At 47.5% G+C, this 25526-nt stretch overlaps 2 protein-coding genes across 6 annotated transcripts; one reads left to right on the top strand and one right to left on the bottom strand.

The window, feature by feature from the left end:
- Positions 1-19904, bottom strand: traf2b (Tnf receptor-associated factor 2b). Of its 4 annotated transcripts, none has more exons than XM_047051007.1 (12): positions 19822-19904; positions 11840-12047; positions 10288-10366; positions 9862-9960; positions 7105-7266; positions 6302-6376; positions 5610-5684; positions 4619-4849; positions 4145-4270; positions 2918-3095; positions 1067-1215; positions 1-836 (listed from the first exon to the last, which is right to left on the bottom strand). In XM_047051007.1, exons 2-12 carry the CDS (start codon positions 12016-12018, stop codon positions 618-620), a joined length of 1572 nt encoding a protein of 523 aa, XP_046906963.1. In that variant the 5' UTR covers positions 12019-12047; positions 19822-19904; the 3' UTR covers positions 1-617. The 4 variants fall into 4 exon arrangements, with proteins under 4 accessions (XP_046906963.1, XP_046906964.1, XP_046906966.1 ...); XM_047051008.1 differs by lacking the exon at positions 19822-19904 and adding an exon at positions 13450-13896; XM_047051010.1 differs by lacking the exon at positions 19822-19904 and adding an exon at positions 10453-10499 and having other exon boundaries at positions 11478-12047.
- Positions 7273-25437, top strand: coq4 (coenzyme Q4 homolog (S. cerevisiae)). Of its 2 annotated transcripts, none has more exons than XM_047051012.1 (7): positions 7273-8384; positions 20813-20965; positions 21895-21991; positions 22557-22659; positions 22893-23022; positions 23224-23317; positions 24531-25437. In XM_047051012.1, exons 2-7 carry the CDS (start codon positions 20914-20916, stop codon positions 24724-24726), a joined length of 672 nt encoding a protein of 223 aa, XP_046906968.1. In that variant the 5' UTR covers positions 7273-8384; positions 20813-20913; the 3' UTR covers positions 24727-25437. The 2 variants fall into 2 exon arrangements, with proteins under 2 accessions (XP_046906968.1, XP_046906967.1); XM_047051011.1 differs by lacking the exon at positions 7273-8384 and adding an exon at positions 19976-20291.
- Positions 25438-25526: the final 89 nt, after the last annotated feature.

The raw sequence follows: 25526 nt of genomic DNA on the forward strand, positions 1-25526 counted from the left end.
CCAACCCCAGCTACCGAACTTTCTACATATGGTACTTCCTTCTCTCCTACCTCCATTCCATCGATCCTACTAACTTCCCACATTCCTTTTAGCGCATGTCTCTTACAAACAGCCTCAAGAAAAAAATCATATGTTTATCGTTCAGCCACCACATAGCTGTTGTTTTGAGGCTGAAGTCACTGCAGTAGAAATTAGTGACAGGTGTCACACTTACAACCATCAAGTCATTTTATATTTAATCTAGGCGGAGTTAAAACATAAGAATTCCTCACACTGTCACAGTGCTGGTCTCACTAAGTCTCTAGGGATAATAAAGATACAAGTTCATGGACTTCCTGTTTGTGGTAATGAACTTCAGGCTTGACCTGGTAGTGAATCCTAATGGTAAACGGTTGTTATTAATGAGGGGTTTGTTGATGCGATACCCCCAACTGCCTCGACAACATCCTGAACATTCTTGGAGCTGACACTGGAGACTGTCGCGCCACGCCAACTTCACAAAGTCCCTTTAGCCGGATAAATAAACCATATAATTGATATCTAATAATAACATCAATAATGTAATAATAAGAATAATTATTTAATTGTTGGATCTGTTATCTCCATAGACTCCGCGCCTACAAACCAGTGAGATCGACGATGGCCTTGATGAAGATGGTGTCGTCCCGCAGGTACGAGCTTTTGCCCGTCAGTTTGGCCAGGGGGCAGAAGAGCGGGCAGCCGCTGGCGATGTTCATCTCGCTGACAGGCCGCTGGAAGGACGTGGAGCTGACGTCCGGCCGGAACGCGTCGATGATGTGCTCCCTGTTGTTCTGATCCAGCAACATCAGGGTCACCTGGGAGGCAGCAGAAACACTGTTAGACACAGACTGTTCCTGGACTCTGAAACACTGTTAGACACAGACTGTTCCTGGACTGACCACAGAACCACTGTTAGACACGGACTGTTCCTGGACTGATCACAGAAACACTGTTAGACATAGACTGTTCCTAGACTCTGACCACTGAAACAGTTAGAACAGAGCTCTTCTGATTCTGGTTCTCCTGCTGTGCTTGTGGTCCTCACCTTCTGACTGAAGGGCCATTTGAGCAGAGCGTCACACTTGCCCCTCATGACCACGAAGAAGAGAGAGAGGTGAGTACCTCGGCCTGTCCCGTCTCCATTCAGGTACAGCCTCAGACACATCTTGTACCCATATTTACTGGAGTAGAAAGCTGCACAGGAGGAGCGAGGAGGAGAGGGGAGGGAAGGAGAGGGGAGGGAAGGAGAGGGGTGAGGGAGATCAATCAAGTCAGACATATAAGGAAACATGGTGAGTCAAACTGAAGACTTGTAGAGGCCATGTGTCACATTTAACCTACAGAGTTCTCAGGGATCATGTCTGCATCAAAATTCAAAAAGTTCAAACTCCAGGATGTGGACACCTGTTGAACTAGGTCAGTTCACTGTCACAGGAGGGCCTTTGAGAACATGACAGCAGAGTGACCTGCTCTCACCTGGAGAGAACATGACAGCAGAGTGACCTGCTCTCACCTGGAGAGAACATGACAGCAGAGTGACCTGCTCTCACCTGGAGAGAACATGACAGCAGAGTGACCTGCTCTCACCTGGAGAGAACATGACAGCAGAGTGACCTGCTCTCACCTGGAGAGAACATGACAGCAGAGTGACCTGCTCTCACCTGGAGAGAACATGACAGCAGAGTGACCTGCTCTCACCTGGAGAGAACATGACAGCAGAGTGACCTGCTCTCACCTGGAGAGAACATGACAGCAGAGTGACCTGCTCTCACCTGGAGAGAACATGACAGCAGAGTGACCTGCTCTCACCTGGAGAGAACATGACAGCAGAGTGACCTGCTCTCACCTGGAGAGAACATGACAGCAGAGTGACCTGCTCTCACCTGGAGAGAACATGACAGCAGAGTGACCTGCTCTCACCTGGAGAGAACATGGCAGCAGAGTGACCTGCTCTCACCTGGAGAGAACATGGCAGCAGAGTGACCTGCTCTCACCTGGAGAGAACATGACAGCAGAGTGACCTGCTCTCACCTGGAGAGAACATGACAGCAGAGTGACCTGCTCTCACCTGGAGAGAACATGACAGCAGAGTGACCTGCTCTCACCTGGAGAGAACATGACAGCAGAGTGACCTGCTCTCTCACCTGGAGAGAGAACATGACAGCAGAGTGACCTGCTCTCACCTGGAGAGAACATGACAGCAGAGTGACCTGCTCTCACCTGGAGAGAACATGACAGCAGAGTGACCTGCTCTCACCTGGAGAGAACATGACAGCAGAGTGACCTGCTCTCACCTGGAGAGAACATGACAGCAGAGTGACCTGCTCTCACCTGGAGAGAACATGACAGCAGAGTGACCTGCTCTCACCTGGAGAGAACATGGCGGGCAGAGAGAACATGACCTGCTCTCACCTGGAGAGAACATGGCGGGCAGAGTGACCTGCTCTCACCTGGAGAGAACATGACAGCAGAGTGACCTGCTCTCACCTGGAGAGAACATGACAGCAGAGTGACCTGCTCTCACCTGGAGAGAACATGACAGCAGAGTGACCTGCTCTCACCTGGAGAGAACATGGCGGGCAGAGTGACCTGCTCTCACCTGGAGAGAACATGACAGCAGAGTGACCTGCTCTCACCTGGAGAGAACATGACAGCAGAGTGACCTGCTCTCACCTGGAGAGAACATGACAGCAGAGTGACCTGCTCTCACCTGGAGAGAACATGACAGCAGAGTGACCTGCTCTCACCTGGAGAGAACATGACAGCAGAGTGACCTGCTCTCACCTGGAGAGAACATGACAGCAGAGTGACCTGCTCTCACCTGGAGAGAACATGACAGCAGAGTGACCTGCTCTCACCTGGAGAGAACATGGCGGGCAGAGTGACCTGCTCTCACCTGGAGAGAACATGGCGGGCATCCTCCCAGCCGTGGCGTCCTGCCTGCGCTTGGCGAAGTCGGAGATCTTCCAGACGAACACGCCGTCGTAGGTGCAGTGTTGCAGCTCTCGCAGGATGCGCTCGCTGTCGGCCAGCTGCAGCTCTCTGGTGTTCAGGGTCCTCTCCAGCTGGTGCACCTGGAGGAACAAACACCTAGTCACCACACCTGGTCACACACCTGGTCACACACCTGGCTCGCTAATGTCTCAGTGTTTACAGTGTCACTGTGGACGCCTCAATAACAGGGCGTCAGTAAAGCCTCCAGATGGGAGTTTCCCAGCAGTCTTTTTTAAACCCACTGATTCAACTCAGAGAACAATCAGAAGGATTTTGTTTGTCATTACTGGAGCAGGGAGAGCTTCCTGTGGATCTATACTAACAGGACGTACATCCTCTGGACTGGGAGTCTGACCCAGACTGGGGGGCAGCTGTCATCATACAGCACTGGGACCCCCCCCCCCCCCCCCCCCCCCCTCATCATACAGCACTGGGACCCCCCCCCCCCCCCCCCCTCATCATACAGCACTGGGATCCCCCCCCCCCCCCCTCATCATACAGCACTGGGACCCCCCCCCCCCCCTCATCATACTTTGACCGCTAATCTGCCCCTCCACTGATTATTAAGAACATTTTATTGTAACGGATATAACCTCAGTTACTTAAAGGACGCCAGGTGGGGAGGAGGCCAGGGAGGGGAAGGGGCCAGGGAGGGAAGCAAGGGGGGAGGAGGCCATGGGGGGAAGCAAGGGGGGAGGAGGCCATGGGGAGGAGGCCAGGGGGGGGAAGAGGCCAGGGAGGGAAGCAAGGGGGGAGGAGGCCAGGGGGGGAAGAGGCCAGGGGGGGAAGCAAGGGGGGAGGAGGCCATGGGGAGGAGGCCAGGGAGGGGAAGAGGCCAGGGAGGGAAGCAAGGGGGGAGGAGGCCATGGGGGGAGGCCAGGGAGGGAGGCCAGGGGGGGGGGGGGGGGGGGGGGGGGAGGCCAGGGGGGGAGGCCAGGGAGGGAAGCAAGGGGGGAGGAGGCCAGGGGGGGAGGCCAGGGGGGGAGGCCAGGGGGGGGGGGGGGGAAGGCCAGGGGGGGAGGCCAGGGAGGGAAGCAAGGGGGGAGGAGGCCAGGGGGGGGGGAGGCCAGGGGGGGGGGGGGGGGGAGGCCAGGGGGGGAGGCCAGGGAAGGAAGCAAGGGGTGGTTACCTTGCCGCTCAGGGCCTCGATCTTGTCCTGGTCGAGGCGGTGCTGACGTGAGGCAGCCTCCAGGGACAGGGCGCTTCTCTCCACCTCCCTGTTCAGCACCGTCACTATGTTCTCCAGCGCCACCACCTACACAAACACAGCACAGCTCAGGGGTTACAGCATCTGACTACAAGTTAACAGAATCCCAGGTTCGAATCCAGCCTCAGGGCTCCTTTTCTGCATGTGTTCCCTTCTCTTCCCCTGCCTGCATTTTCTGTCACACTTAAAACTGTCCAAAACAGCACGAAAAATGCCAACAAATATTATGTTTTGAAATCATAAAAAGGAGAGGGCCCACAACACAACAACTGCCTGGGCCTTCAGGACAACCTGTCATGTCAGTTCTGTGTATTTTCTCAACTCCAACTTACTTTCACCATGATTAATATAATTATGAAAACTTTTAAAGCATTCTAAAGAGCAGCAGTGACCCACCTTGGTCTCCAGGCTGACAGAGGCCCCGGCCCCGGCCCCAGCCCCGGCCCCAGCCGAGCCTCCCTCCTCGGGGGCCCGGTACAGGCCCAGCCCGGAGTCCTCCTGCCACTCTCCCGGCCCCGGGGCCTCAGCACGCGGCCGCAGCAGAGACAGCACCATGGCCAGCAGCAGACGCAGGTGCTCCATCACACTGCCCTGCTCGTGGTCACCCAGGGTCTTCCCGTTCTCCATCTGGGGGGAGGGGGGAGAGAGGGAGGGGAGAGAGAGGGAGAGAGAGAGGGAGGGGAGAGAGAGGGAAAGAGAGAGGGAGGGGAGAGAGGATCAAGGTCACATTTGTGTTCATTACACTGCATCACCACTAGATGTCTATTTGGAGATGGCTTCATCCACTACATGGAGACCATTATTATTATTATTATATTTTGGAAACTTGTGGCCAGGGCACATGGCTGATGTCTTTATTCAGCTTTGTTGCTACGTTGCTATTATGTCTAACTATAGACCAGACATCAGACTGTTCATCACAAGACTGTGACACAGATGAGTTATTGTTGAAACATTACTCAGGGTATGATTATGTGGTGTCACTGTAGACTAAATAACACAGATAAAAGTTGGTAGTGTTATCTTCCAGGCCTAGAGGAACATGACAGCTTCTTATCAGGTTTCAGCTCTGTCCTGTTTCTTGCTGTGCATCAAGGTTTCTTCATTGGTTATCAAGTTCATCAAACATCCAAATAAGAAACATTATGGTATACAAATTGTATTAAAATATAGGGACTCCCAAGAGGGTCATGACAAAGTGCTTTTAAACACCAAACACGCACACACACACACACAAACACACACACACACACACCCTTGTGATGACTGCAAGGCTTTCCACTAATCAAGGGCGTAGATTTAATTAAACATGGGTGAGACATGTGAAAACAAAACTACGCCCTGCTCCTAATGCACCATGCCTGGGATAGTTCAGTAAAGTACCCACCACTGTCTTGCAGCCAACCTCACTGAAAGGACATCCGCTCTTAGACTTGGCACAGTTCCTGGCATGGTCACTCATCTACAGGGGTCAGGGAAGAGAAAGTAAAAGGCTGGGACAGTTAAGAAGTGTCTCATAAACACCCTCATCTCAAAAGTGAAAGAAGATAATCCACTCAAAGCAGTAAATCTGCTTGAATGTGTAACCATCTATTAAAACTAGCTCTATTATACAAAAAATACCACGTGGAAACGAGAGTGCTGAAATAGTGCGCCGGAAAACCCCCACCCACCCGCAAGATAACGTTTAGCCTCGTATAAAGTGGAAACACTCGGGCGCCAGTTGGCTGGCTGATAAGATCAACTATGGTACATTACACAAATTGGACCTTGACAGGAAGGACAAAGAGCTGCAGTGATCAAGCCAGCAGTAACTGTCTAACCCTAACCAGCAGTAACTGTCTAACCCTAACCAGCAGTAACTGTCTAACCCTAACCAGCAGTAACTGTCTAACCCTAACCAGCAGTAACTGTCTAACCCTAACCAGCAGTAACTATCTAACCCTAACCAGCAGTAACTGTCTAACCCTAACCAGCAGTAACTGTCTAACCCTAACCAGCAGTAACTGTCTAACCCTAACCAGCAGTAACTGTCTAACCCTAACCAGCAGTAACTGTCTCACTCTAACCAGCACAAACCTTTTCTCGAGGGATCTTCTTCTTCCCGCAGTCTTTGCACTGTATTGGAAACTTAATGCAGATCTCATCGTGGGCCTAAATAAAAAAAACGAGTCAGTTTAGTTTGGGGAAACCAGGAGACAGGAGAAAATGCTTATTAAAGCTGTCCCACCCACATGTGAAAACACACCACACAGCCCTTCCAGGAGGGATAGGTCATAGGCTACATTATGGACCATTTCCTGCTTTCAGATAATAGAAATCTGACGAAAGTTAGCCGGAATCACTTTTTTTTTTTCTTTTTTCTGAGGCGCCATCGTCTAAAGGGGCATTGATCGGCTTATTGCGTATGCATTACCCTTATCATCTTGGCTCTTCTGCTCTCATAAATCCTTCTTTCAAAGCGTCAATAACCTGCAGACAGACAGTTGGCATTTGTGCCAAGGTTCGTCTAATCAGGAACGGCCGAGTGAAAGAGGATATAGGCCTATGCATCTAAACAACTATCGTTGTTTAGATATCGTTGTCTAATATCGTTGGATGAAATATCGTTGGATGAAACATCTTTACACAAAGAAACAACTTTAAAATACATTTAAATGATTGGACATTTGCTTTCCCCAATAAGTTTAGCCACTAAAGCGAAACCATACTTCAGACAATCAATAGGAACGTCTGCGATATGCTAACCAGGGCCTTGCAACCTTGCAGACGAAATAGGCGCTCCCGCCCCGGATAACGACCAGAGCTAGCAACTGATGTCGCTAGATTTAGCCACAAAAAATCAGATCTAGTTCTGGAAGTTTCTAGAGAAGCACTCTGACCTTGATCTCCTTAAAAGGGAATGTAACTTTGCAGAACTTGCAGTTGAGAGTTCTCGCTTCACATTCCCTCTCGCTGTGCCTCTCCTTGTCCCTCCTCTGGACGGTGCTGTGGCAGGCGTCACACACCACGCGGTCAAACTCACACTCGTTCTCATGATGGGCCTGTGAACAAAAACATTGCTGTCATTTTTTGGACATACTTTGTGTCGCCCTCTTGTCCAATTGACGTCACTGTTGACACATTGTAGGTCGGGCATGTTAGTTTTAGACAAAGCCTCGACACAAGAAAAAGCAAACATGCTTTCATGAAGCATATGAAACGAAAATACTTCGACAGCGTGGAAAATATCGACAAAAAGGTCATAAAACAACATAAAATTGATGACCTCAATAAGTGCACGGTCTTTGAATGACACTGTCACACTGTGCATGATGTTACTTTCCTTGTCAACCAGACCATCAACATCATGCATGCAGGTAAGGAAAGGGTAAACACAACAGGCCTAGCAGGTATTTCCTGTGCTTTTATGGACTGGAACACGGTGTACTTCACAGATAACAAAAAAAACCCTCTTAGCACAACCTTCAGAACTCACTGCTCCATGAAGGCCAGCTAGTCACATGTGAACCACATGGCAGTTAGCCCCTCCCCTCCACCCACACAGGCGTGGTGGGGGTGTTGAACCACCAGTGACCTCTTCATCCACATCTATAAACTTATTGAAGACTGAGGCGTCAAACTGCACCCACACTGACTCACTATGAGAACCTCTTCATCAGAGCGTCCCACAGGCCTGGCGGGTGGGGGGTGTGGAGGGGTGGAGGGGGGGGGTAGCGGGGAGGGAGGTGAGACATGTTCTCGGAGGAGCTCCCTCTAACTCCCCTGCATTCAGTTCTGTGAGGCTCATCTCATACTCGTCTACAGTAGTACGCTGAATAAACATTACTTTGCAAATTAGGTTGTAAAATAATAATATATAGTTATAATCCCCATCATCGCAGGCCCTTTCAGGCCTCCCTCTCAGATGAACTCAAATTAAGTCTTGAATATTCATTAGGAACACAGACTGGCCAACGGGACACTCATGTAAACATCTTAAATATATAAATAAATGATTAGGGGAGGGTGATGGGGAAGGTGGGTCTTGGCAGGTGGGTGGGGTCACCATCTTCGGGATGATTTCTCTGTTCTCTCTCTCTCGCTCTCTCTCTCTCTCTCTCTCTCTTTCTTTAAACACTCAGGGAAGAAGCTCCGTCGAACAGAGGCCAGGATGCAGCTGGTGAGTCAACACATTTTTGCTCTGGCTAAGCTAACAAACAGCCATTCAACACTTTACTTCTCCTCCAGCCCACACCGCCTGCAAGCTATTTAAAAGCCAAAAACCTCACTGTGTCAATAGTTAACTTTCTGGTTACTCATTTTACTGACTAATTTTACCTAAATAAAAAAGCAGAATTAGTCCCACAACGCTTTAGTTAGCTAGGGTGTTTTCCATTCAGCACCACACGCACACTACAATAATAGAACAATGTTTAATATGCAGGGGTGGGGATCTTTTATTTAACTAAATCTTTCCTCTTGATACCTTTGAAAGCCATACCCTCCCACAGAGAAGGTGTGCCTGCATGACGTAATGGGAACTGCCTGACATTTGTAAGCTTAGTTAACCAAAACCAACGGCGTTTCGCACTGGTTAACATAACAAGGAACAGGATCCTACTAACAATACTCTAATGTTTTAATACCTGTATCTTCCTCTTTCTTTATGCTTATTCCTGAAATGGTTTTAACTGGCACAAAAACTTGTTTTAACTGGCACACAAACTAGTGTCTCAGTTTCCCCGTATTTGACATACCGAAGGATAAACGGAGAAAATGAAACCAGCAGGCCCGGAGTGTTGGGGACTTTCCAACCGCAAACAGGAAGTGGGACTTGCAAGTCTCGAGTTCGCATTTGAAAAAAAAACACCCACACCAATGGCATCACATTTAGTCATTTAGCAGACGCTCTTATCCAGAGCATCAAAGCCTGCAAACTTTCCTTTCGAGGGCTTTGATGCCATTGGTGTGTTTTTTTTCAAATAGTGTGTCTGTGTGTGGGCTCAGTACTAGACAACAGTCACTTTAATCAACACCACACAAAACTGCACAGTAGACATGCTGCTACCTCCCAGCTGAAAAGCCAGAGCGTTGTGTACCTCACAGCCAGGGTTGCAAGGTCTGTGTGACTAAACCAGCCCAATGGCCAATCAAAACCAGCCCAAAGGCCAATCAAAACCAGCCCAATATCAGAACTCAAAATATGCCCCTGCCAAACCATATACACTGCTTTTAAAGTCCAACAGCATTGCTTTCATTGCCAAATCTATTGTAATATCTACAAAAGTAACACCAAATGTTTAGTATGCCAGCATTAAAAACAGTTTCAGGAGATTTTCTCAGGAGACTGAGAGCATTAGGCACGTGTGCACACGCACAGTGTGTGTGTGCGTGCCCCATGTCCATGTGTGTATGTGCTCACCTGGAGTCAGTTTGGTAGGATTTGGGCATAAATACACAGACACATAAAAATCACAGCTGAACAGCCAGAGCGTTGTGTACCTCACAGCTGAACAGCCAGAGCGTTGTGTACCTCACAGCTGAACAGCCAGAGCGTTGTGTACCTCACAGCTGAACAGCCAGAGCGTTGTGTACCTCACAGCTGAACAGCCAGAGCGTTGAGTACCTCACAGCTGAACAGCCAGAGCGTTGCGTACCTCATAGTCCTTGACCGTCCCACACCATGAGCACTCCTCATTCAGACACTTGGCAGGAAGGCTGGCGATCTCCCTTCCTGCTGCGTTGTCCGCAAATGCCTGGCAGAGGAAACGGAACAGGATGTTATGATGACAGCACAAAAACTCTTGGGCACCATGAAGAGATTGCCATCCCCCCCTTGCCCCCCCCCTTCCCCTAAGCTTCATTCTAAGCTTTGAGGCCCTACCCCCATTATGACCCTGGGCAGGGCCACTTTCCAGACACCCGGTGGAAGACTTGCATAGACCTGAACTTCTGTGATGTCTCGACAGAACCGCAGACAATGACAATGTAGTACTTTGGCAGACATGATCCAAACAGCTAATGTGTCACTATCCAGATGCAGACCTTCCTGCGGTCTCTGGGCTCAGTGAAGACAGGCTCACCTCGCTGCTGTTCAGGATGGACTGCGGCTCCTCGTAGATCTCCTCCTGCCTGCAGGCCTGGCACGGCTTGGGGCCGTTACTGGGGAGAGAGAGGCTGTTAGTGAACGTACCCTCCCCCCCTCAGCGGCTGGCTGGCGGGCACCTACACAACACCACCCTCCTCACCTGCTCATCTACACCCACTCTCTCAACCTCCAGGGGGCTGGGGCGAGCTACAGAGGTCAATAATGTAACAGTGAAATTATAACAATTATAAAATCAGTCATGTATTTATCTAGCAGACGCTTTTATCCAAAGCGACGCACAGAGGGGGGATTTGAACCGGCGACATATTGATCTGCCCTCAAATGCTCCAACCACTGAGCTTAACTTTATGTACAAGTTACAGGCTGTGTACCAGACTGGGAAGGGTGCAAAACAAACTTTCCAACTGAACATTATAATGATGTACCTATAATCATAACAGGGTGTGCGCACCATAATCACTAGGGTTTGAAAAGGGATGATGGTGCACAAGCAGACAGCAACGCAGCAGGAAGCCAGCAAATGTTAACCCTAACACTGCAGCAGAGTCCAAGAGGGGCAGACAGTATTGCTGATAAAGCACAAGCTTTAGCCTCAATGCTGCACGGCTAGCTTCAATGCTGCATGGCTAGCTTCAATGCTGCACGGCTGGCTAAACTGGTCTCTGCAGTACAGCCACAACCAACATCAGGTACAACCTTAGTAGTCTCTTACTAGCATGAGTCTCTTACTAGCATGAAGCTGTTTCTCAAGATAAGAGTTTAATGCAACAGCATGGCCCAGAATTACACAAGACGTTTCCCAATAGCTATAGGGTTCTAAGGAAAGGTTGGGCAACATACTTGATTATGATATACCTTTCCTGACATCAAAGGCTCAGGGTACTGAACTGTGAACTGTAACGGAACTTCCCCACAGCGCTTGAAGGAGAGCTTCATGTTTAAAGAGCTTTTATGTAATCATGGTCTGAGACACAGGATAGCCTTGATACAGGCTCCTTAGGTGGTCTTACCCTGAAGGGGTTTGAGTTTTCAGAAATACTTTGAAGATCAAGTTAAAAAGAATTAAGTAGTTAAGTAGAAGACACAAAGTGAAATTAAGGAATTAAATCACACCAATTCATTCATTAATTGAGTATACAACATTAAACTTAGTGAAGAACGCACCAACACATTTTAGCATGACATGGTGACAGATTAGAGGGTTGAAGCCATGGTGATAGATATATCTCTTGTGAGTCAGAAAGAGCAGATGTTCCAGTGAAGCAGTATTTCCACAGGGAGGCATTGATTCCAGGTGACATCCAGAGGGATCATCCTCAGTTCAGACGAGTTGCATCAGGCCGCAACATCCGCTGAGTCAAGATGAGCTCGTCGGGGAGAATACTGATGAGGTAGTGGAGTCAAGCAAGCACAAACACAGCACACCACAGGGGGATGCTGCTTAGCTACAGCAGGACCAGGGAGGAAAGTGAGCATGCCCAGTAGAGGGAGGAGGAGGAGGAGGGAGCAGTGGAGCTCCAGGCTACCTGGTGAGGAGTTTAAAACAGTGGACACAGAAGCGATGTCCGCACTGCGCCTGGACAGGCTTCCGGAGCACCTGGAGACACTGCTGGCATTGGTACTTATTCTCCATGGGCACCGTGAGCACGCTGCTGGGGATCCCAGTGAGGGATCGGGGGGTGGAGTCCAGCGAGACGCGAGCCATGCCTCTCCATCAACACCTGGGGATGAATCCTGCAGGGAAAGGAAAGGCATACAGGCGTCTTACTGCAGCTGCCAGCATGTGAACAGCTCACTGTTGAACAGCTGCATGAACAACAGCTGCACAAGACCCTCCCACAAGCACAACTGTGAAGTCAAAAGAATTTATGTTTATTATTTGTTATAGCCTAGCATATGATTTGACTAACCCTGGTAGGTGATATTTGCATATCATTTCACTGGAAAAACAACATTCAAACTAACACCAGGTCATCTGACGTTAAGACTTGTTAAGATTGGACGAGCATTAGATCACAAACCTCAACACGAGAGTCATAACGCAAATAATATTGGTTTTCAGTCAACAGTCGCTTGAGCCTGGGCCTTGTGCTAGCAGATCACTTACGTAAGACATGAGGCTGTGCCAAGAATATGAGAACATTCTGTTCTGAACTGTAGATTAAACATTCCCACAAACAGGCCTCAGAAGAAGCCATACAAGGATGAGGAGAGAGAGAGATAGAGAGAGAGAGAGGCACACATCCTGCTGAGGTTCCGCATCGCAGGTGAATGAAGATTAGACATGTCAGTTAGGCCTGTTGAAGGTCCAGGATCCAGGATTCAGAGAACAGCTAACAGGCAGGTGTCTCAAGGGTGAAGGGCATGGTTGTGTTTATAAAGTAAACATGGTTGTGTTTACATGGTAAACATGACACTGACTGCCGTGAAGGTTGGTGGTGAATACATCCCCTTGAACTGTGGGAAAGGCACAGCCTGGTTCCATGGATGTAGTTATATATATCAACAGAAGCTATGCCCATAGAGACAAACATAGTTAAGCTGCAGAAAGCCAAAACAAATGATTTGTATCCGGAGTGATTGCAGCTGCTTCCATAGCGACCTGCTTCCATAACGACCTTTCATAAAAATACAGGAACTCCCCTGTTGATGCAGGAAGCAACAATGGTCTTTCAACCGTTTTCAAACAGACTCTGCAACCAAAAACGGCAGAATGCCAAAAGAGCCTGTATTGTTCAGGTGAAAAAAGCACAAACAAAGTTCACCTTGCTGGTTGCTAAAATCACAACTTCGGGGGTCAGATGGCTGAGCGGTTAGAGTATTGGGCTATTAATCAGAAGGTTGCCGGTTCGATTCCAGGCTGGCAAAAAGACGTTGAGTCCTTGGGCAAGGCACTTCACCCTACTTGCCTTGGGGAGAATGTCCCTGTACTTAATGTAAGTCGCTCTGGATAAGAGTGTCTACTAAATTACTAAGTGTAAACTTCAATTGTTTTCTGGTGCAGTTCCCCATGCAGCCACCAGGTGGAGCCATGAGACGGCTTCTTCGTTTCTACGCTAATATGCAGATGACCTCTCAAAGCGACCCAATCACCCCATAGGAAAGAGTGGATCATCGTAAACATTTGCGCGTGTACCTGCAAAAAGGCAGCACTGAGGCGGCGATCATATCTTCTGGCGAGATCTCTTCGACTGTCGTCACGTAAACAGACAAGCTGCCGTCATTCCCAGCGGCCCTTCGATAGGAGCGGTTCTGTAAAGAGGCCGTTGAACGTACGTTACATTCTGAGGCGTCTCTCTCCTTGTGTTGACGCCTCAGAACCTCAAAAAGCACCCCTGGACTTGAGACACCCATCAGCAAAATATACTTTGGAACTTTTCGAAATTCTTCTGTAAGTCTGAACGTTATGCAATTTCAATTGAACATCTGAAATGTGCAGCAAGCTGGGACATTGCTACACTCCTTAAGCACGCTACCCACATTGCTCACCTCAGAGACGAAGCCCCAGGGGGAGTTATGTACGGAGTCAGATGGCTGAGCGGTGAGGGAGTCGGGCTAGTAATCAGAAGGTTGCTGGATCAATTCCCCGCCATGCCAAATGACGCTGAGTCCATGGGCAAGGCACTTTGCCTCGGGGGGAATGTCCCTGTACTTACTGTAAGTCGCTCTGGATAATAGCGTCTGCTAAATGACTAAATGAAAATGTAATGTTACAAAACCACTTTTCGGATCATATTCCGGAATTTCAACCGGCCACTAGGGGTGCCAGAACGATTTCACGCAAGTAAAGGAACCCCAGAAGTACAAGACCTGGGTTCTCTTCGTGTTAAAGCAGCCTCTTCTGGGGTGTGGAGGTCTCTCCGTCGATGCCAACGAGCGTAACGCCACCTGGAGGCGAGCTGGGATTGGGATCTTCCACGAGGGTGCAGGCTGTTAAGAGTCATCATCATGTGTCCCTGGTTTTTAGTGTCCAAGTTTATCAATAGTATTTATCCTGTGGTAATATACAGTCAAAATTGTGATTCTGTCCGGTAGCTAAAACCACAACTTCAAGTGTTTTCTGGTGCAGTTCCCCATGCAGCCACCAGGTGGAGCCATGAGACGGCTTCTTCGTTTCTACGCTAATATGCAGATGACCTCTCAAAGCGACCCAATCACCCCATAGGAAAGAGTGGATCATCGTAAACATTTGCGCGTGTACCTGCAAAAAGGCAGCACTGAGGCGGCGATCATATCTTCTGGCGAGATCTCTTCGACTGTCATCACGTAAACAGACAAGCTGCCGTCATTCCCAGCGGCCCTTCGATAGGAGCGGTTCTGTAAAGAGGCCGTTGAACGTACGTTACATTCTGAGCAGCGTTGGAAATACGAGGGCAAAGGGCAAAACTGCCCCTAAGAAATATAATGGGGCAAAAAATGTCCCCATAATTTCCTCTAATAATAATGATAATTTAATTAACTTGTCAAAAACATTGTAGCCTATATTATGACCCGGTCCAGTTGCCATAGAATGTTTTTGTTTTCGCCTTGACTGATGTTGCGTGTGCTTAAAAAACCGAACGTTCCCAAAAAAATGGAGCGCTTCTTAATCAGCCCTGTGACTGCGCGCGTGAGGAGAAGTGAGGCTCAGCTAACACAGTCTCCGTCACCATCTCAGGGTCCAAAGATGAAAGTCACTCACCCAGCAACCATCAAAAAATGAAAGCTAGATTGTCTTGGGGTGGAGGGAGACAACGACGAGAAAAAGACTTGAATGTTTTGCAAAGCGTCGAACTTGTGGACAATGAGTTGCCAAAGTCGTTATCAATCCAGCATAGATTAATTACTCTGGTGACTCTGGGGGAGCGAAAACATTAAGAAATGGTGGCCTTTCGTCACCAGCGACCAAGCAACACGCCGTTGCCTACGGTGATAACTAGTAATCAATATTTTTAGTTAGCTAACGTTAGCTAGCTCTGACAAAGGCTTGCAGGCGCGCAGTCAGTGAGTGATTGATTTTACGGCCCCTTATCCTCATAAGTAACTGCCATCTTGCGGTTGACAACCAATCCTCTATTGGGTAAAGTTGAGACTGCAGTTGACTGATAAAACATATATAATAATGACCACAAAGAAATACAAATAAAATGTATTATGATGATCTGATTTATGTTCTTTTTTTGGTGAAAAAACAAACAAATAAAACACTTTAAATCTTTTGAGTTCTGCTTAAGAATCGTATTATTGCCATTTGATGACAATTACTCATATACTGTAAGCCTAAATAAGTATATTTAAAATCTTGAACAAAGGTTGAATGTTGTTTCATAATTTTTCTAAAGTGCCCCCAATTTCTGGGGATCAAAAATGGCCCCCTAAAGAACATGTGAATTTCCTCCCCTGACTGAGGCGTCTCTCTCCTTGTGTTGACGCCTCAGAACCTCAAAACGCCCCCTGGAAACACCCATCAGCAAAAACTATTTTGTAACGTTTCGAAATTCTTCTGTAAGTCTGAACGTTATGCAATTTCAATTGAACATCTGAAATGTGCAGCAAGCTGGGACATTGCTACACTCCTTAAGCACGCTACCCACATTGCTCACCTCAGAGACGAAGCCCCAGGGTTCAAGTTCAAGTTCAAGTCTTTTATTTGTCAGGTGCACAGAGCAACACAAGGTTAGACTGGGCACTGAAATTCTTAAGACAAGACAACGCAAGCACTTGGCATAACATAACATATAAGTACACAGAACAAATTTACATCTATGTTGAGCTTAGATAAGTGAACTTCCTAAATATACAGATAGCAATAAATAAACGACTATACTAACCCTAACACTAAAACTTCCTAAATTACAGATAACAATAAATAGTACGCTATACTAACCCTAATACACAAAAAAAAAAAAAAAAAAAAAAAAAAAAAAAAAAAACCTGTTACAACCCTATAAACTAATCTAACCTAAATGGAGTACAGTGCAGTAGTGCAAATTTACAGATCAGTGACTTTGTCAATGACCAAACAGGAGCCTGGTGGCGAGGTACAGTAGTGCAATGTTACTGAAAGAGCAACCAGTAGCTGAAAGTGACAGTGTATAAGTGACTAGTGTGCAGTAAAAATGTCCATATCAGTGTCCATTGAGAAGCCTGATGACCCTTGGGTAGAAACTGTTGTCCAGTCTGCGTGTGCGCGACCGGATGCTGCGGTAACGCCTGCCAGAAGGCAACGGGGTAAAGAGACTGAAGGATGGGTGGGAACAGTCTCTTAGAATCCTGCTGGCTTTCCTAAGGCAACGTGTGTGGTAGGTGTCCTGTAGGGCTGGGAGCTTCCTGCCGATGATGAACTCAGCAGAACGGACCACACTTCGTAGGGCCTTGCGGTCCCGGTCTGTGCAGCTCCCATACCACACTGTGATACAACCAGTCAGAATGCTTTCTATAGTGCATCTGTAAAAGTTAGTAAGGATGACTGAGTCCATACCAAACTTCTTCAGTCTCCTCAGGAAGAAGAGGCGCTTTCGGGCCGTTTTGACCACCTTGTCCGTGTGAACAGACCAGGTGAGGTCATTGCTGATGTTCACCCCGAGGAACTTGAAGCAGCTGACCTTCTCCACTTCCGATCCATTGATGAATAGGGGTGCATGCTCCTCCTCCTGCCGCCTCCTAAAGTCCACAATCATCTCCTTGGTCTTGCTGATGTTAAGAGAGAGGTTGTTGTCCTGACACCATGATGTCAGGGTGTCAACCTCCTCTCTGTAGGCTGACTCGTCACTGTCAGAGATGAGGCCCACGATGGTTGTGTCGTCAGCAAACTTAACGAGGAGGTTGGAGCTGTGCGTAGCCGCACAGTCGTGGGTGAACAAGGAGAACAGGAGAGGGCTGAGCACACAGCCCTGGGGGGTGCCTGTGTTGGTGATCAGTACAGATGAAGTGCGGTCACCGATTCTCACCACCTGTGGCCTCCCCGTCAGGAAGTGGAAGATCCACTTGCAGAGGGAGGTGCTTAGTCCCAGGTCCACAAGCTTGGAGACCAGTCTGGAGGGGATGATGGTGTTGAATGCAGAGCTGTAGTCAATGAACAGCATCCTCACATATGTATTCCCCTTGTCCAGGTGGGAGAGAGCGGTGTGCATGGTCAGAGCGATGGCATCGTCTGTAGACCTATTGGACCGGTATGCAAACTGCATAGGGTCCAGTGTGGGGGGCAGCGAGGAACTGCACAGGGGGAGTTATGTACGGAGTCAGATGGCTGAGCGGTGAGGGAGTTGGGCTAGTAATCAGAAGGTTGCTGGATCGATTCCCCACCATGCCAAATGACACTGAGTCCATGGGCAAGGCACTTTGCCTCGGGGGGAATGTCCCTGTACTTACTGTAAGTCGCTCTAGATGTGAGCGTCTGCTAAATGACTAAATGAAAATGTAATGTTACAAAACCACTTTTCGGATCATATTCCGGAATTTCAACCGGCCACTAGGGGTGCCAGAACGATTTCACGCAAGTAAAGGAACCCCAGAAGTACAAGACCTGGGTTCTCTTCGTGTTAAAGCAGCCTCTTCTGGGGTGTGGAGGTCTCTCCGTCGATGCCAACGAGCGTAACGCCACCTGAAGGCGAGCTGGGATTGGGATCTTCCACGAGGGTGCAGGCTGTTAAGAGTCATCATCATGTGTCCCTGGTTTTTAGTGTCCAAGTTTATCAATAGTATTTATCCTGTGGTAATATACAGTCAAAATTGTGATTCTGTTTGGTAGCTAAAACCACAACTTCAAGTGTTTTCTGGTGCAGTTCCCCATGCAGCCACCAGGTGGAGCCATGAGACGGCTTCTTCGTTTCTACGCTAATATGCAGATGACCTCTCAAAGCGACCCACCCACCCCATAGGAAAGAGTGGATCATCGTAAACATTTGCGCGTGTACCTGCAAAAAGGCAGCACTGAGGCGGCGATCATATCTTCTGGCGAGATCTCTTCGACTGTCTTCACGTAAACAGACAAGCTGCCGTCATTCCCAGCGGCCCTTCAATAGGAGCGGTTCTGTAAAGAGGCCGTTGAACGTACGTTATATTCTGAGGCGTCTCTCTCCTTGTGTTGACGCCTCAGAACCTCAAAAAGCACCCTGGAAACACCAATCAGCAAAATATACTTTGGAACTTTTCGAAATTCTTCTGCAAGTCTGGATGTTATGCAATTTCAATCTGAAATGTGAAGCAAGCTGAGATGTTGCTACACTCGCTAAGCACGCTGTCCACAAGGTGCAAGGACCATCAGAGGCCCCTGGAGGAGTGGTCAGAGAGGACAGCTGACCATCACAACTCCACAAGGTTCCTTCGTAGATCCAGTCGTAAGCGTAAAAAGGATGAATCAAAAGGTTCTTTCAGTCAGTCGCTCAACTCAGCAGGAGGCAACTTGCTGAGCTGGATATATTATCACTCAGTCGAAACACTCAGCAAATGTGTTCACATTCACTTCACTTTTGGGGATCTGAAATAGATGGTGTTTTAAAAGGGTTCCAGTGTTTCGTTTGGTCCTTGACCCAGAACTGAAGAACTAGCTAGACACCAGCTCTGCCAAGTCATCAGGTTTCATCCCCAACAGGAGGAAGTTTATAACTAAAAGAAGCTTTTGAACCATTTTTCACAAATAAGTGCCATTAACTAGATACATACCTACATATTCACAAATACACTGTACATCAGAAGACCCTCTGTTACTTCACTGTTATGTGGAGTTCTTGTTGCTACTCCCACTAATGCTGCCAATAATGTCTTCTTGCCCCCAAACTAGCTATAAGTCAAAACATTTGTGGGTTCAAATCTATTTTAGAAGTGCTGCTGTTGACATTTTTTTGTGCCAAGGATGGGTAAAGACCACTTGGTTGTGTATTTTATAGCCAATGTCTGGGTTTTATTTATTTTTTTGTGGATGGTCCTACTTCTAGAAAATATATTATTAATGGTTTCAAACTATAATCAGATTTAAGTGTACATTTGTAAGGCCTTAGGTCTTTTTTCCTCAAATATTTACGTGTATTCATTTAGAAAAGAGAGAGCTTTTTTTAGCTCATACTGAGCCCCAAATAGTTTGTGTACAGTCATTAAATACTTTGATATAGGCCATATATATATATAATCATTTACATAAGAAAAGCACAATTACATACAATGCAAGACTATTGACGGAAATATCCCCCAGAAAGTGTCTAAATTGGTTGAACTGGTTCTCCAGTTGCAGTAAACGTTGAAGGCACAGGCTATGCAAGTTAAGACACATACATGGGTAGGCCACATAGGCATACAAAACTAAACCCTTTCAGGGTAAAGGTTGTTGTTTCTCAACAGTAAAATGTCTCCCCTCTCCTACTACACTGATCTCTTCCTGCTCAAGGCGAAAGCAGCCATTGCCTCGTAAACGTTCGTACAATACGCAACCAAGCAGGCAAGCTACATACGAACTGGCTAACAAGCAGTGCATTCCCTCCGCACAAAACGCTGCCATCTACCATCAAAAGTATGAAAGTTAAGTTCTACTCACCGAGAAATGTACAATTTTCGGTTACATCGTTCGAGTAGAACTTTTGTTCGTAGCCCAAAATGCATGAACCTACCAATCAGATTCAAGGGTTAGGCGTAGAAGACACTCCTACACACTTTAGCAAAGGCTATATATCTATAATAGGCGTGGACTTCACTTGTATAGTTTATATGTTAAAGACGTAGAGGTTAATGTATGGCTGTAGATCAGAGGTTTCTTTTTCACTTTTAAAGGATACAATAATTGTGTGAAATATATCGAACTTTGAAATATGTATGTGGAGTTCGTAAACGATTTGTCATTCGTCTCAAGAGAGACAACGACATATTGCTAGGCTATGTGTTGTTAACTGTACTGAGATAGTTCGAATCAAGTAGCTACAGTAGCCACTGTATCAGCTTGTGCAATAATGTTGCGTTTATACGTTCGAACATCCCAATGGGACATTCAAGTCAAATACGTTTTCAAAGGTATGATTTAATTTAGATTAATTTAAATCAGCTGTCGATTTATCGGACAACCTAGTATTTGAGCATATATGTCCTCGTTTGTCGCCAAGGTCGGTACTTGGCTAGGCTAGAGTACAGATAGGATAGCTTTAGCTGCTGGCATCGTTGCATTGAAAGTTGGCTAGAGCTGGTACCAAAACAAGTTAGGCTGGCTAGCCCGTAACTTCCCAAGTATAGTTTCATAACATGCAAAACGAAGATGTATCACACATAATACATTTGAACACTCATGCCCTGGCGTGTCTAGTTATGCTAGCAATGTTTAAACCTCAGAGTAAATAACGCTAGATAAGATACATTGAACTGTCGCCCGGTATAGCCTACTACTAGCTACCGAGCCAAGGCAAAACACGCCTGCAAACACCAGCAATATATTCCGAGTTTATCCTGCAATGTGTTCTAGACGTTCAAGTATAATAATTATAGTATTGCTGTTTTGTGTACAGTTGTTTAAAGCCGTTTATTTCATTTCGTCTCCGTAGCTATATGTGTTCGTCAGCAGCATAGCGGTCTGGACTCTTCAGACCAGCACTATGACAGGCTCTACCCGGGCCACATCCCTACTAACCCGGTCCAGAAGGCCATGCTGGCAGTGGGCTCCGGCGTGGCAGCTCTGAGAGACCCATACAGACACGGTACGACATGAGACCCATAGACGAGGTATAGGTTAGTATTTAAGGGGGTTTCTTGAGCTGAGATGTGGTTACCAACCTCCCAATGTTCCGCCCCCAGCCACGATATCATCAGTCAACGGAATATATTTAAATATGGCCATATGTACATATTTCAATATGACCCAGTATTTGAATTCAGATGTCTATGGGGTAAACGATACAGCTGCAGCCATGATTGTGTTGTTTAAACTGAGTGAATATTCTCTTATTAGTATAATATTTTACACTATAAGAGCTCAACAATAGTGATATGAAGGTTCTCAGTGACAACAGTGCTTATAATCCGTTCAAATAAAGTATGACTGTGCTTTCCAAACTTGGGCCCAAAGTAACCCAACATTTTGTAGACAACTTTATAACTGACGCTGTACTTTTTGCAAACCTTTTATTTGAACGTCAGGCTCTTTATCATTTACCCTGAAACTCTAACCGTAACACTTTCGTACTGTGATAACAAGTTTTCAGTTGACGTATCTCTCTTTCATTTCTTGCGAATTGAAAGTCATTTGTATTTGCATATTTCTAGGATGGGGAGGTTTCCTTGTCTATCAAGTCTAATCATAGCTCTAGGCTCAATGCTCAAGTCAATATCCTAAATAGAAAGGGTTGTGAAACAATTTTTTACTCAGTTTCACCTTCATTTATTTGAATTCTATAGTCAACACTTGTCCTCCTCGTCTGAATTGTTTTATTGTCCAGGTGACGCTGTCACGTTTGATTAATCAAAGGTGTGTGTGTGTGTGTGTGTGGGGGTGTGGGGGTGGTGTGTGTGTGTGTGTGTGTGTGTGTGGGGGTGTGTGTGTGTGGGTGTGTGTGTGTGGGTGTGTGTGGGTGTGGGTGTGGGGGTGTGGGTGTGGGTGTGGGTGTGGGTGTGGGTGTGTGTTCTGCAGACATGGTGGCTGTCCTGGGGGAGACGACCGGTCACCTGGCCCTCCTGAGACTGAGGGACAGGATGAGAGGAGATCCAGAGGGCTGCACCATCCTCACGTAGGGACCACACCTCACGTCCTCACGTGTAGGGGAGGAGGGGGGAGGGTCTCCACCAGTGACTTCAGTCCCGGTTCTGGAGGTTCTGCTCCTCTGTCAGTCATCTGGAGAGAGAGAGGAACATCACTAACAGCCGGCAGCTTTGATGTCTCTGAAGTCTGTTTATAGCCAGAGGTTAGGGTTTGATGAAGGGGAATCAAATCATGTCCTGCTCTGTCCCTTTGAATTAAAGTTGCATCCACAGCTGTCCTTCTGGGCTTCAGGGTTAGGGTCAGGGATACTTGGAAAACCACATTTAGGATACAGTTCTTGGTATCTGAGATGTGCTTACTTTGTGATGTGGTTGGTAAATACAGACTGTTGACTGACTACTGTAGAACTCTGCTCTTCTGATCCGTGATCTTCTGCTGTACTTTCTGTAAACGCTAAATGAATAAAACGTAAATATAACAATATAGGATTCTAATCAAGTAGTACAACTACACTCTGACACAGACGCGTAAAATGCTTCCATGTCTGTCTCCGATCCAAACAAGGTCATCTGGTTTAATCTGTTGTCCCCCAGAGAACGACCGAGGATCCGCCTGTCAACGTTAGACCTGGCCAGCATGGCGTCTCTCCCCGAGGGCTCGTTTGGACGAGAGTACCTCCGCTTCCTGGAGGACAATGTGAGTCTGCGGAGGACGGCACAACACTCTTATACCTTCTACAAAACTTGTATAGTTTTGTTTTTTAACTACTCTCAGTTCAGTTCAAAACTTCTTCCCCATGAATGTTCAGATTAAACAGAACCTTTCTCTTTGTTGCTCTCTGTATCTGTCTGTCTCTGTATCTGTCTCTCTCTGTATATGTCTCTCTCTGTATCTGTCTGTCTCTCTGTACCTGTCTGTGTCCCTGTCAGAGAGTGACCCCTGACTCCAGGGCAGATGTGAGGTTTGTGGATGACGAGGAGTTGGCCTATGTGATGCAGAGGTACCGGGAGGTGCATGACCTGCTGCACACTCTACTGGGCATGCCCACAAACATGCTGGGTCAGTACGGCACCGCTCACAACCTTTCTTTTCACTTTCAACATCGATTTACCGAATACGAAATGTAATGACAGACTGACTCAATCATTTGAGGCGTTTTGTAACTCCTTGTGGAATTACATAGTAGACTGTCTGACAGAAATGATTCTCGGTGCTTTCTGGAACGTTTCAGTTTTGAGTAAAAGCACCTGTCTCCTGCAGGGGAGGTGGCTGTGAAGTGGTTTGAGGCGGCTCAGACCGGTCTGCCCATGTGTCTCCTGGGGGCCACCCTGGGGCCCCTGCGTCTCTCCGCAAGGTGCTGCCCTCTCACACACACACACACACACAATCACTCACACATGTACACACTCTCACAAACACACTCTCGCACTCTCTCAAACACACGTACACACTCACACAAACACTCTCACATCATATTTTTATTTTGAATAACAGCATTTTGCAGTAACTTTATATAGCTATACAGTTTGCTTCCTGATTGTAATGGTTCTCCTGTACAGTGTAACATACTGTTCTACTTAAAACTTCCTTACATTACCTTATTTACATCCTCTACACACAGGAAGTAGCATTGTGTTATCTGGGACAGCAACAGATGTCTAATGTGTCAAAGTATCTTATGACTGGGAAAACCCATGACAATGATAGGACTGATAGTCTTCATATCCCGTGGCATGGTGACTGCATATGACTTGGACATTCCCCAAATGAATACAGTACATCCTTGTTTGTCCTAACGTGCGTGTGCTGGATAACGTGATGTCATAACGTGCGTGTGCTGGATAACGTGATGTCATAACGTGCGTGTGCTGGATAACGTGATGTCATAACGTGCGTGTGCTGGATAACGTGATGTCATAACGTGCGTGTGCTGGATAACGTGATGTCATAACGTGCGTGTGCTGGATAACGTGATGTCATAACGTGCGTGTGCTGGATAACGTGATGTCATAACGTGCGTGTGCTGGATAACGTGATGTCATAACGTGCGTGTGCTGGATAACGTGATGTCATAACGTGCGTGTGCTGGATAACGTGATGTCATAACGTGCGTGTGCTGGATAACGTGATGTCATAACGTGCGTGTGCTGGATAACGTGATGTCATAACGTGCGTGTGCTGGATAACGTGATGTCATAACGTGCGTGTGCTGGATAACGTGATGTCATAACGTGCGTGTGCTGGATAACGTGATGTCATAACGTGCGTGTGCTGGATAACGTGATGTCATAACGTGCGTGTGCTGGATAACGTGATGTCATAACGTGCGTGTGCTGGATAACGTGATGTCATAACGTGCGTGTGCTGGATAACGTGATGTCATAACGTGCGTGTGCTGGATAACGTGATGTCATAACGTGCGTGTGCTGGATAACGTGATGTCATAACGTGCGTGTGCTGGATAACGTGATGTCATAACGTGCGTGTGCTGGATAACGTGATGTCATAACGTGCGTGTGCTGGATAACGTGATGTCATAACGTGCGTGTGCTCTGCTTGATCCCCAGCCGCTTGGGCCCGCTGGTGTCGTCTCTGGGCCCGTGGGCGCTGAGGAACGGCCGGCGGTCGCGCTGCGTTCTCAGCGTGTTCTACGAGCGGCGCTGGGACCAGAGCGTGGACGAGCTGCGGCACCAGATGAACATCGAGCCCCCGCCGCTCGCCGTTAGCGCCGCCCGACCGCGTAGCAGCCGAGCTAACCGCTAACAGCTGCATCATGTAGCGGCTGTGCTAACCACTGGACCATATAGCGGCCATGCTAACCGCTGGATGATGTAGCAGCTGTGTGGCTAACTGACTAACTGTCAGCGCCATCTGCCAGCAGACACACCTGCGCCAACATGGGAAGTGTGTTTTGTGTCGGACACATAACCCTCCTTCAGGGAACAAAACCCTAAGCCGTCTCAGAAGAATGAAAGAAAGGTATTGTCTGCATTGGCAGCATCGCTGAAGCACATGAGCTCCATTACTAACCACAGGGTAATGTGATGAATGCAGGGGGAAGGAGGGATAAGTGATGTGGTTACCTTCCCACAAGTCTCTCTGATTTCAACAGCCCATGTTTTTGATCTAGCTGACTAACTCTGGAGGTTCCGCATGGCTTGGTGCCTTGTGGGGGTGTTGAAAGCCCTGGTGCTTTCCAGGGTTACTAGATCAGCCCCCCAGGTGAGTGGATGATGACTCTCAGCAGCCTTGCTGCTGGTTACAGCAGCTGAGCATCCCTGGGCGTTTAGTCATCATGTCTCTCCTGAATGACTGGCTGCCTGATACTGTCTGGACATGGAAGATCTGCTTCACAGCTTGTATTCTAGTGGTAACAAATATTTATTTTGTGCTTCATTTGGTGATTTCCTGATTTGTGTATGTTAACTGTGAGAAACGGCACTGTGTTTTGAATAATAAATGCTTGATAAGTTACTTGTCTTGTATTAATGTTTCACTCAATTAGGCTGAGACAACATTCCTAGCTGAATACACATACATTTTTGTCTGTCATTACAGGAAAT

This window comes from Hypomesus transpacificus, unplaced genomic scaffold (assembly GCF_021917145.1).
Source record: "Hypomesus transpacificus isolate Combined female unplaced genomic scaffold, fHypTra1 scaffold_133, whole genome shotgun sequence".
Lineage (NCBI taxonomy): Eukaryota > Metazoa > Chordata > Actinopteri > Osmeriformes > Osmeridae > Hypomesus > Hypomesus transpacificus.